This window comes from Equus caballus, chromosome 30, assembly GCF_041296265.1.
Source record: "Equus caballus isolate H_3958 breed thoroughbred chromosome 30, TB-T2T, whole genome shotgun sequence".
NCBI lineage: Eukaryota > Metazoa > Chordata > Mammalia > Perissodactyla > Equidae > Equus > Equus caballus.
This window is the reverse complement of record NC_091713.1, coordinates 33,544,016-33,557,819: the sequence shown is the minus strand read 5'-3', so window position 1 is coordinate 33,557,819 and position 13,804 is coordinate 33,544,016. Positions and strand designations below refer to the sequence as shown.

Here is a 13,804-nt window from a genome sequence, read left to right as displayed (position 1 = left end):
TGTGAATGGAGAAGAGTCATGCTCTTATTTTCATTTTCTAAAAGGAGAAAATAGGGCTTCTCAGAGATTTCCTGATAAATCAGCAGTAAAATTTAAAAGAAAACTAAAAACTGTGATTTTTCTTGTCCACTCCAATTTCAAAAATATGGTATTGTAATACCATGAATGGTAATTTTTGAAAATCTCCAAAGATGAAAAAAGAATGTGATTCTCCCCAAAAATCTGATTCACCTTAAGATAAGTATCAAAAAAATAGAAGCTAAAATTAATTCTGCTATATGATTTAGGGACCAGTGACTAACCATCAAGAAGTAGAGACTATTTTATTGTGAGCTGATGAGATAATTATTTATGAAGAAGCAGAGATTTTTTTTCTCACTCTAAAATTATGTAGGCACTTTACAATGCGCTGCTTAAGGATATTAATTGCCACAGTGAATATCAAAGTTTTAAATGTTTCTACACATGTAGAATTTTAAAGAAGAGTGATTACCCCTAATGAAGAACATCAACCTTCTCTGATCTATTGAGCAAACTCAATTATTTCTTGATAATGGCATTAAGATTGGATTAATCAGACCACATATGCATAGATACATATATATATTTTTTTTCTTGGAGAGGAAGATTGGCCCTGAGCTAACATCTGTTGTCAATCTCCGTTTTTATTTTTTTTGAGGAAGATTAGCCCTGAGCTAACATCTGCTGATCCTTCTCTTTCTGCTAAGGAAGATGGGCCCTGAGCCAACATCCGTGCCCATCTTCCTCTACTTTTTATATGTGGAACACCTGCCACAGCACAGCTTGCCAAGCGGTGCCATGTCCACAGCCAGGATCTGAACCAGTGAACCCCGGGCTGCCAAAGTAGAATGTGCACACTTAACCTCTGTGCCACCAGACCAGCCCTCAATGTCCTCTTTTTGCTTGAGGAAGATTGTTGCCGAGCTAACACCTGTGCCAGTCTTCCTCTACTTTGTATGCGGGACGCTGCCACAGCACGGCTTGATGAGTGCTGTGTAGGTCTGCACCTGGGATCTGAACTGGCAAACCCTGGGTCGCTGAAGTGGAGCGTGAGAACTTAACCACTACACCACCAGGCTGGCCCTAATCTGATCATATTTTATCTCTATAGATTCTATTTGTTCTTTATACTTTAGTTGGTTTGAAAAGAAAGTATTCTTTAAAATCTTTCTATTCAAATTCAGTTATTTAATAATTGCAGATGGGTTCTAGAGGATTAGATGGTACCCCCAAAGTCTTTGAAATTATTCAAATAACTTTAATAATGGTTTTGTCAAGCCACATTTTATTTACATGGTATCACCATGCTTTGAAGACGAGTTAAAACAATTACTTTTCAATTAATCTAAATGTGACATTTACAAAGAAAATACTCAATTTACCTCCCAATTTATAAAAGACTAGTGAAATATAGCTATTGATGACTTTTCTAATTGATGGTTGCTCTAATATGATAGTTTCTTTAAAGCCCTTCACACAGATTCACATATCAAGGTCACAAAGAGAGTTTATTGTAAGGTTTAGTATAAGCTCTCATTATTTTAAGCAGTTCCATAATAATGGACCATAGGAAAGTCTCATTCCAAGAAAATTCTCTCTTAATACATCAAAAAGAAAAAAAAATAGTTCTTCTTGAATTATTAAAATCCAATTGATTCCATACATGAGAACCAGTTCTACAAAATTGTGGAACAGGTCTGACAACAATTGGAAGAGTAACAGCAAATTCATTGCATCTCCATGTACAGGCGAATTTCTACCTGCTCGGGAACAGGAAATGAATGCCACTTCCTGAACCCTTCTCTAATATTCCTCGTCACAGGCACTCATCCAGAAGGACATAAAGTGCATGGGACATTGGACAACAGCATAAACGGCATGCCCCTGGGAGGAGGCAAGGCACCACTTCATGAAAAACTACAGTATGGAGCCAGAGGTGACTATTTTCTTTTAAATTTAAGGGAATATATTTCAAAGTCCAAGAGGAAGAATCATTGATTCATTCAACTAATATGACCCTAATAACTAAAATTTTCTGTGTGCTTATTATGTTCTGAGTAGCAAGCTCAGCCTGCTGCATTATCCCTTTGAGGGAATTAGGTCGCATAAGCTATAAGAACAGAATCCAGAGCCAAACCACCAGGCTCTAGTTCCAGCCCCGCCATTCACTAGCAGGATGGCCTTGGGCAAGTTCATAAACCTCTATGTGCCTCAATTTCTTCAGCTGTAATATGGAATTAATGACAAATTCTACTTGACAGGGTGGTCATGTATATTAAATGGGAACAAACTTGTAAAGCTTGTATTGCTTTCCTTTTCTTCTAAATCATCCCTTTGAAGGGAGAGATATGTTTATATTTTACTATTCCGGTGATTCCTAGCATCATAATGTTCTCAATAAAGTTCTCAAGAAAGACTTATTGGGTGGTGCAGAATTTCTGATCACCTGCACTTGAAATAGAGAGCCTATTAAATTTCAGGCTCCTAGGACCCACCCAGACATACTAAGTAACTGAAGGTGGACTGGAGAAGCTGCATCTTAAACAAACATTCTAGCTCTCTGATGTGCACCAAAGCCTAAGGTACGATTTGAGTCTTTGTGTCTTAGTCTATAAAATGTGGACAATTATAATAGTATCTATCTTAGAAGGTTGTTGCAAGAATTAAATGGAATATAGCATATACTTGTTAACACAATATTAGCCATTTTTACCATTAGCTATTATTTTACTTATTTGGCTGTAACGTAGGCTTTATGTCAAGAGTAGTAAGAGGTGATAGTGGAAAAGAAGGCTGAGCCCAGGTTGGGAAAGTTTTAAAGTCAGGTAAAAAGAAAATTCTAAACTAAATGTTTTGACGGGGAATAGGAAGGCAATATCATCATCTCTTGCCAACAAATATATTAACACAGATAAAAGTCTGCCTGCTTAAAAATTAAACAGAATGAGGCCTTGAATTTATTTATTTATTTATTTTTGCTAAGGAAGATTTGCCCTGAACTAACATCCACTGCCAATCCTCCTCTTTTTCTGTATGTGAGCAGCTGTCACAACATGGCCACTACAGATGAGTGGTGTAAGTCTGTGCCCAGGAACCGAACCCAGGCCGCCAAAGCAGACCAGGCTGAACTTAACTGCTAGGCCACTGGGGCTAGCCCAAAATTTATTTTTTAAACCAATAAAAATATTGTGCTAGAGAATAAATCAAATAACTACAAATGTTCATTTAGAGTCTATTAATAAAATCACTAACTCAAAGAGAGAGAAAACAAATCATTGGTATGTAATTACAGGTTCATAGTTACGAGACCCTTACGAAAAGAGAGGTATACTTTAGAGGTTACATATTCATCTCCTTAAAAGCTAAGTGCAGCAAACACCGGGAACTTTAATATATATTACATTGAAATTACAAAGTTCTTTGTTAAACTCACTTCACCTGGCATTTTCTGTGTCTTACCATTTCTTTTGCTCCCTTTCTCCTCCCACCCACACATCTCAACATAATGCTACTTCCCCACTTTCTATTGCATGGAGCCCACCTTAAATTTAAGGAAGGATGGATAACTACTTAAATAACAAGTCTTCTCAACAAATACATTGCTGAAAAAAAATTGTTTCTGTGTGGATGCACGCGCATGTGTGCGTGTGTTGCAATTTGGTATTTTACTGTTCGTTTATTTAAAGTTTGACTTGGTTTGTCTGTAATTGCCTTTAGCTATCTAGCTATGGCAACTACTCCTATTTTCATCCAACCTGTGATATATGCTCAGCTGTAAACCCTACATGTCACAATCTCGCTGGTGCAGCCACAGAAGGTGACCCAGATTACACAACACTGTGCGCTAATGCCAAGTTGTCTTGTTCAACAGCAGCTGCTCTAGGCTTTGCCTTATTGATATTCAGATTCAACGGACACAAATCACACGGCCCCTCTGACAAGCACACACTCTGCCTGTCTTCATTTTAAACGCGTTCAATAGCTACTTTCCTTCTTAAACACAGCTGAGGCCATTTGCTCTCCTCTGATTTTCCATACTGCCACACACCTGACAAGATTATCCCAGAAACATTACTCCTGTTTTTATTTAGGGATGTTTGTGGAATATAATATCTTTATTTGTAAAACAGAAGCACGTACAATAGAAAAGAAGCCCATTTCTCCCTGGCAAAAGAGACACTGTGAATCATTATCCTTTGGGAAAAACTGAGACTATCCCCTTGATTATAAGAGCAAATGTTGGAATACAAAGTTCTTTAAAAGTGGAGATAGACACATAGAATCAGGAATAAAGTGCAATATAACTTATGATTTACTTCCTTTTAAGGGCATCAATTATAAAGTGCCGAATCTGTTTTGTAAAAGTATAAACACAACACAACACTTTCTTTTCTATGTGGCTATTTGAGTCTCCCGCTCACCACTCAAAGAGAAAAAACAAGAACATTTTCTATATCTAAATACTCACTAGAAATCATAGAATCAGAAAACTGCTCACACTGACTGGTACCACTCAGTTGTTTAACACAGGACAATTCCTCACGGCACATTCTTTTTACTTCTTTTTTAAGCCTTGTCTTCTGTAGAACATGCAACATTATGAACTATTTGCAAGAAATATTTAAAAGTCAAGAAAAGTGCCAGACGATCAATAAATGGAAAAGGCTTACTTTTTATGTAGATGAACGGTGAGAAACTGAGGTAGAAGATGAGAAGGTAGTTAATTTTCTGAAGTGCCTTCATCTCATTTAGAGGACACGCTCTGATGCCGTGCTGGTGGTCTGGTCCCAGGATGATCCTGACCTCTGTCTGACTCAGAAGGGAGTGGGTGCCTCAGAGTCCCCGGATGCCATCTCTGCCCCTGCCCCTCTTACAGCTCCTTCTCGGAAAACACAGGGACTTAGATTCAAAAAGTAGTTGTGTTTCTTAGCATCTTACTTACACAGAAGGATGGGGTGATTTTTCAAACCTGGTGCAGATTTTTTCATGCTGGACTGGATTCATTTCCCCTCAGGCTTTTCCTACTAGTTTTCTTCCATTAACAATGCCTCCTCAAAAGGACCTACATTAGGTTAGTGTCTTCAATCAACTCTTAATAGAAGAATTAATTTCTGATGACTGTCTCGGCACACAATTATTATGATCTGACAACTCTTAAAGGAACACCTTATGTTCCTACATATTTCCTTTCATCTTCAGAACACAATTCACAGGCAACGTGAATTTTTCTATTCAGAAATTCTACTCTCACAACTCAGTCAGATTTCTGTTATTGATAAAATAGAGTCTGGAGATTATTTAGGAGCAGTTTTTCTTCTATAAATCCAGAGCCTATTTTATTCCATGCTCATGATATTTAGATCCTCTTGGATTTCTTGAATTTTTGTTTTATCATAAATGTTGAGTGCAAACATGTTTGCTTATCTTTTATAGATACTTGTTATAAATACTACAATATTTTTCTTCAGATTAAATTGTTCAAGTCCTTAAGATCGTATTATTCTTAGATACTTTGTGGAAACGTCTATTAGTTAGAAGTGGACTGCTTATTCTCTGACTGGGTTTAGTACTAGCATATAGCCAGTGTCCATTGTTAAAACTGGTGGTTTGTTACACTTAAAATGCAATTTATATGACAGATTTTGTATAAAGCTCAATAGTTCTGTCAGATATTTATGTACGTTGAAGTCTTTATATTTCTTGCCATGTATCTAAACGGGGAATAATATTTTGATGGTTAGCTTAATATTTTCTACTAATGTTATTCTCTGACTTATTCCTAGAGGATTTTACTAGCCATAGTGGAATTTATCCATTTAAAATTATCTATTTCTTACAGAGTTCATGACAGTTATTATTTTTAAAGATTTTTTCCTATCATACAAATAATTTAATTTGGGCAATTTAACAATTAGAGTACAATAAGGTCGGAGGCATCATTAATCCTCTATTCTAATGCCTGTATTTTATCAAGTGGAGAATTGAGATGCAGAGCAATTTTACTGTCTGCCCAGAGTCGTCTAGTGAGTTAGTGGCAACATTAGGACTAGAGTCTCCCCATTGATTTCTAGAACATTATTCCTTCAATAAATCCCGTGGATTCCTTTTCCATCTTTATTCTTATGTATCCCTTCACGCTTTTTGCAAAAAATCTCACTCTGGGAGGTCCACATATTGGACCGATCTAATCTTTCACCTGTCCTAAAAAAGGCCTCCAGGGAGGGATGAATAAATAGAGCATAGAGGATTTCTAGGGCAGTGAAAATACTCTGTATGATGTTATAATGATGAATACCTGTCGTTATACTTTTACCCAAACCCATAGATTGTACAACACCAAGAGTGAACCCTAGGGTAAGCTGTAGACTTTGGATAATTATAATGTATCAATGTAGGTTGATCCTTGGTAAAAAAATGTACCATTCTGGTGAGTGATGTTGATAAAAGGGGAGAAGCTGCATGTGTGGAGACATCTCTGTACCTCACTCTTAGTTTTGTTGTAAACCTAAAACTGTTCTAAAAAAAGTAAATTCTTAAAAAGAAAAAATCAAAGGCCTCCACCATGAACCTCAAGGCTAAGAGAGTCACAATATATAAGGCCACTTGATAGACTGGAGATGAAATGAGTAGCTACAGACGTGAAATCTGACAATATTAGAAAACTTTCCATATAGTGTGTTTAGTTAGGAATGTATCAACTAAAGAGATGAATAAATTTAGAGTTTTTCAAAAGACAAAAGTATCAAATATAATAAATGGTTGAGAAAACTTGTTATACAAAGAATGGTTGAAGAAATCATATGTGTTGAGCTTGAATATAGGAAAATTAAGAGATGTAGCCATTAAACAAGTAAGTGAATGGCTACCATGTGTCAGATTTGAGGCAAGTCAGGAAATTTTTGCAGAAGATGTAATATTTAAACTGCGTTTTCAAACAAGAGTACAACAAATAAATAGAGGAAGAGTGGTGTCTAAGGGCACTGCAGGAAAGGGTACACGTATAGGAATGGAAGCATAATATTGTTGGGCAGACCATGGAACTGCAAATATTCTGATATTGCAAAAACATGAATGTGAAGAGACGTCAGCACATAAGACTCAATAAACCACAAAATAAACATACCTTAACTTTCGATGCGAAAAAAGAAACCATAAATAGGTTTAAATGGTTTATTAGCACAATCAGATTTGCATTCAGAAAAATGACTCTAGTGGTAGGTAGCAATGGTTGGAAGAGGGCAGATGAGAAGCATGGAAACTGGTGAGAAGGATGTTGCTGTAGCCCTCAAAAGAGATGATGAGTACCTGAACTACAGCAGAGACAGTGAGGAGGACAAGAAAAAAACAGATAAAAGTAAACTAGATAGATCTAAAGGACCTCCATCAAGAATAAGACAACAGGAAAGCTCTAAGTTCTACCAGCTTGGTTATTTGGGCTAATAGTAATGCCATTCACAAGGATGAAGAATATAGGTGAGGGCTCTCAGACAAGAAGCAGCAAGCACTCTCCCCACAAGTCAAACACACTGATATGTATATTTGTATTTGGACAAAATATATCTTCGTAAAAGATACATAGGTGAGCTCAAAAAGAAAAAAAGAGAAATATTCAATTGGGACAGATATTTCTTGTCTTTGGTTTCATGCAGGAGGCCCAATTCCAATTCCTCCCATTGGCTCTGGAACGTACAACAGAAGTGGGGTACCTGCTCTTGAACACGGATAGAAAGGGAATTATTCATGAGAAAGAGGAAATTCAATTCTGCCCTGGGTGTGAATGTAGGTCTCGACTTGCATTGACCATGCAGTGCAAACTCTAAGTCAAACACCTGATTTAAAAAAGAGGAGGCCAGCTGGTGGTATAGTGGTTCAGTTTGGCGCACTCCAATTTGGTGGCCTGGGTTTGTGGGTTCAGATGTGAGCACAGACCTACACCACTCATAAAGCCATGCTGTGGCAGGGACCTATGTATAAAATAGAGGAAAATTGGCACAGATGTTGCTCAGGGACTATCTTCCTCAAACAAAAAGAGGAAGATGGGCAATAGATGTTAACTCAGGGACAATCTTCCTCACCAAAAAAGGGAAAAAAATGAAAAAGAAAGTACTGGTTTGGAAATAGGGATATCAATGGGCCAAATGAGATAAGACTAATAGGAACCATTATGTGGGGATGCTACAATTCACAGTTCATACAGGATTCCCATGGATGGCAACCTCTACTGAAGATGAGCTCACAGTCTAAAATTATAGGTCAAACTAGAAAGCCACTGCCACGGGAGACATCAGATGTGAAAATGGGAAACAGTCACACTCAAAAGACTCAAGATAATAGAGCTATCTGAGAAGACTTGAAAATAACATTATGAAATAAGTCTGTTCAAATTTTACAAGATTCCAATGACATTTTTTACAGAAGTAGAAAAAGACAATCCCTAAATTTATGTGGAACCACAAAAGACCCCAAATTGCCAAAGCAATCCTAAAAAAGAAGAACAAAGAGGGAAGCATCACACTTCCTAATTTCAAGCTATACTATAAAGTGATAGTAATCAAAACAGTGTGGTACTGGCATAGAGACAGACAAATAGACAAATGGAACAAGATCAAGAGCCCTAAAATAAACCCATGCATACACAGTCAACTAATATTTGATGAGGGAGCCAAGAATTTTCAATGGAGAAAAAGCAGTCCCTTCAATAAATGGTGCTGGGAAAATTAGATATTCACAAGTAAAAGAATGAAACTAGACCCCTATCTTATACTACTTGCAAAAATTAACTTGAAATGGATTAAAGACTTACATGTAAGACCAGAAACCATAAAACTTCTAGAATAAAACATGGGAATAAAGCCCCTTGACATGGGTCTTTTTGGCTCACTATGAAGTCATTGTTCTAGCCTTGATTTATACAGAACAATCTCCTTGTGACTAGCCTGACCCTTTTCACTAGTCCAACAGATTTACTCAAAAACAAATTGACATTGACTACCTGGCTCACGTGGTCATAAGTGCTGGCAAAGCAGCAGCAAATGAAACAGACACTATCACTGCTCTCATAGAGGTAGGAAAAAGACAATAAAAATAAATAAATATGTAATAAATATATTTCAGGTGGTAAACCCTATGGAAAGAAATCAACAAGGATGTGAGGAACAGCATGTGCTAGGGAGGTGGAGGATTGCTATTTTACACAAGGTGGTCAAGGAAGGCCTTCTGATCAGGCGTGATATGAGAAGAAACCTGAAGGAAATAGAGGAGTAAGCCAAGTAGGTTACTTTGGGAAGTAATCCTACCCTTAACCCTAACCCTATAGGAAGAGATTTCCAGGTAGGGGTATTATCAAGGCAATTTGAAGTGAGAGTATGTTTGATGGGTTTGAGAAACAGCAAGGAGGCCACTTGCTTGTAGACTGAGCAAGGAGAAGACTAGTTGAAGACGTCAGAAAGGCAAGAGGAGGCTGATTCTTGGCAGACCCTTGAAGCCATTGTAACCCTTGGTTTTTACGGTCAGTGAAATGTGGAGTCATTTCAGGGTCTTGAATGAAGTAGCAACAGGATCAGATTTGTATGTTTAAAGGATTACTTTGGCAGCCACATGAACAATAGGCTACGTAGCAGGGCAAGGTGGAAACTGGGAGACCAGTTAGAAAGTGATTGAACAATCCAGGCAAGAACTGGCAGTGGTGACCAAGGTGGTACTAATGGTGGTGGTGGAAACCGCTCAGATTCTGGAGATATTTTGAAGGCAAAGCTAATATGACTTTTTTGATGAATAGAATGTTTGTGGTATGAGAAAAAGAGTGCATAAACATAACCCAAAGACGTTTGGCTTGTGGAACTTAAAGGTGAGATTATCACTTTTATAGGTGATGAAAAATACAAAAAATAATTTGATCAGGAGAAGGAAGTAGGAATATAGATTTAGAAGTTAAATTTTGAGAAGTCTGTTAGGCTTATCAGTACATAGATATGTCAAATAAATAGTTGCATATATGAGTCTGGAGCTCATGAGAGAAGTCTAGGTTAGATGTATAATCTATACAATGATGGTATCTGAAGCTAGTTGGCAAGATCACATGTTATGAGGCACTGGGCTAAATCACAATGGAGAGAACACTGACCTGACAGAATTAGGGTATTTAGGGCTCCAGGCCCATAGGCTGTGTTCAAAACAGGAACTCAGGCCCACAGCGGGAAGAGAAACCAATCAACAAGCCCAGCAGAAGCTCAAATGTGCTGAAAAAAGAATGATAAGAATGAAAGTGAAAGAACAAGCTTGATTGGCACATGGGAGAATAGTCTAAGGGCAACAAGACTAATTCCTGTTCCCAGTGTCTACTGCTTTGGCAAAAATGTCAGTAGCTCCATAAGGCTGAGTCTACAGTTTGAAGTTCCCTAGTGAGTATAGCTGAGCAAGCCAGAGCAAAGCAATTGCCTGACAGATAAAAGAGTCCTTGTTTGTCCAAAACAGACATATGTGCCCGTAATTGAGATGCATTCAGTTATGGGCTCCTTCTTACAACTACTGACACTCATTTCCAATCAGGACATGAACCATTGAAAGGTATTAACCCTTGAGAAATATTTTCTTTGGCTGGATTCACATTTAAGAACGTAAGAGTTCTTAGAGTATAAGTAACAGGTTATCTTAAGAAATAAAGAATTTATTGGCAGAATACTTCAGGCCTCATGGAATGGATGAGAACTCAGGAGAACAGGTTTGAATAGAATGGAACCATGGTGGAGCAGAGTCAAGACAATAAGAAGCACACAATTTCATCAGGATAATACCACTCAAATGAGTGAATCTCAATTGCTTTCCAGATTCTGTCGAAGTCCAGGGAGAGAGAATCAGAACGCCCAACCCAAGGTTAGGCAGTGTACTTTGATTTGTGTGCACTGCTACCAAACTACACCACGAGGGAAAGTGGTAACTCCTCCAAGGAATTTAGGATACTGCTGTCACATGAAGGGGACCTGGATGCAGGCAACCAAAAGGAGCAAATGCCCCATATCAACCTAGAGAGAAAAAGGTTAATTAAGAATCCATGTCAAACTTGAGTATCTGTAAGGGGCTTTTAAATTTAAACAAGAACCACAGTGACAAAATCCAATGAATAAATCATTGTGCATTGCGACGTGAAAAAATTAGTCCCCATTGAAGGAAAGGCCCACTGAAAAATTATTGTATATATTAAAAATGTACTTATTTGTGTTACTGAGTTCTGCAAAAGTTGGAGAGATATTTTCTAGAATTGTAAGGAGAACACAAAGATAAATTTGACAAGTCACATAAAACAATTATTTGATTAATTTATTGGCATATATGAACTTACCTTTTTAAAACCCAGTAATTTCCTTTAGAAATTATTATATTTCATTTAAAGATGTATAAAGACATCTTTTTAAAAACTGACTTACTGAGTTCAGGTGGCAGCCCTGGTTCTAATTAATTTATGTTCCTACTCTGAAATCAAAACAGATGAGTCCTTTTTGCTCCATCTCCTCATTCAATTATCACCACCACACAGAAGTAGAAACAGCCACAGAGTCTGGGATTCAAATAGGAGAGACAATATGAAAAAACAATCTGTTCACATCGTAAATCGTTGTCACACTTCTAAGAAAAGAATGCGAGCAATTCTGAGTAGTTGTCATCAATGACGTCAATACTAATTTCTAAAATCCTTAGTGGACTGAAACCTTTAGCACCTATATTGTTTCTTATGGGTGCTATAAATAATGATTGCATAGAATTTTGTGTGCATCGCTCATGACAAGGGAGGGCAAAGGAGTACAGAGGAATTCATGTGCTGACGCTGGTCTTCTGGGAGCCTGGCTCACCATTTCAGGTGCATAATCACAAGGTCCATGAGCCGGCAGAATCTTCAGGAAGCTTTTTATCCAGTACACGTTCTGTGGCTTTCTTCCCATGAATTATGCTTATATCTATAAATAAATGTATCTAGCCTCTCTGTGGAGGAGGAGAAGAGATGTAGGAGTTGGGAGGCTGAAGAGAGTAGAGTGGAAGCTCAGAGCTTGGACCAATAGCTGCCCAAAGCTTTTTCACCGTTAGCATCCCCAAGACATTTGGGATGAGCTCTGAGAATATTTCTGAGCCCAAGTACTCATTACTGAAAAAAATTCCCCAAACCTCAGATTTAGAGTTTTTATCTCCCTGGGCTTACCTATAAGCAGTAGTAGAAGATACCAGCACAAAGAGCTATTATTTCTTTAAAACTTTGATAGTTTTAACAAATGAAACTATAGCTTCAAAAATTCAAACCCACTAAGAATTCAAAATAAATTTTAGTTTACCAGTGATTCTTTGCCTTGCAAACAGATAAACTCATACATTACATTCCTTCCAAAAATGTTCTGTGTATCTTTTTTCCTTCCTTATAAAACAAACTTTGTGTGAAATATGGCAGATGTGAGCACTCAAATCTAATTCTTTTGTTATAGCATTCAGAATCATTTGTCGAGTCTTAAATATACGCTAGGTTTTGGGGCAACAACGATAAATTCACCCGGTCTCTCACATTAAGAGCTCATATTAAAATCAGTGTAGACAACCATGAATATAATGAATTGTAACATAATGAGATAAGTGTTATAAAACATGTTCAAAAGTCTATGAAAGCATGAATGCAAAAGTGATTAATTTTGCCTGAAAATTCTGAGACAACTTCATGGGAGAGATGCTATTTTAAAAGGAGTTTTTAAGAATAAGTAAAAGTGTGCCAAGCACCAAAGTGCAATCAGGTATCCTAGGCTCAGGAGAGAGCAGAATATACAAAGGTGTTTGTGGAATCAGCAAATAATTGGGATTGGCTTGACCAAAGAATGCTGAGGGGGAAGTACTGAAAGGTATGTCTGAAAGAGTAGGCTAAGAGCAGATTTCATGACCTGCAACGTCATGCCAAGGAGTTTGGAGCATCAACAAACGATCATAAGGAAGAGAGTGATATAATCAGATTAGTGGCTTAATCTTAAGAATGACTATTCCAGTTGTGATGTGAGGGATAAAATGGGATCATCTGGGTAAGAGGGATTGTGGTCATCCACAGCAGGAGGAAGGGGAGAGCCAACTATGGCCTGAAAGCCAGCTCTGAACAGCTGCCTATTTTTATACAACCTGCAAGCCAAGAATGGGTTTTTACATTTTTAAGTGGTTGAAAAATTTTAAATAGAATAATATTTCATGAAATGTGAAATTTAAAACTTATACAAAAGTCAAATTTCTGTGTCCATAAATAAAGTTTTATTGGAACACAGCAATGTTCATTCACATACATATTGTCCATGGCTGCATTCACACTACGATGGTAGAATTGAAGGTTGGCAACAGAGACTATATGGTCCATAAAGCCTAAAATATTTATCACCTAGCCTTTTACTGAAAAAGTTTGCTGGCCCCTGGTCTAGAGTATGAACAAACTGGATGGCTAGGCCCAATATGAGTTATCTCAGAAAGATTCTCTCACCATATGTAGAGTATCAGCGCTACCTCAGAATAGTAATGGCTCTAGTTATTAACCTAGTTCAAGTTCCTGTAACTGATAAAATCTTAAATAAAGAAAAATATCACTACAAGAGAATATTAGGTAAGCTGGCAGTAAGCTGATGATCCAACTCTCCTTCTTTTCCCTGACAACACCACAATACCATTGAAATGATTTTCTTGAAAAAAACATTAAAATATTGGAGAACTCCATAGTGCACCGAAAACGGGGAGGAAGCTAGCTCTATGGGACAAATTTCAAGGAATTTCTGACAGG

General features: G+C 37.4%; 1 protein-coding gene across 1 annotated transcript in view; it reads right to left on the bottom strand.

Moving 5' to 3' along the window:
• Nucleotides 1–4,967, bottom strand: part of CRB1 (crumbs cell polarity complex component 1) — a 198,547-nt gene extending 193,580 nt beyond the window's left edge. Inside the window, exon 1 of the mRNA XM_005608035.4 lies at nt 4,692–4,967. Within this exon, the coding sequence (XP_005608092.3) occupies nt 4,692–4,764 (73 nt within the window). The 5' untranslated portion in view covers nt 4,765–4,967. The remainder of the gene's footprint in view (nt 1–4,691) is intronic.
• Nucleotides 4,968–13,804: the final 8,837 nt, after the last annotated feature.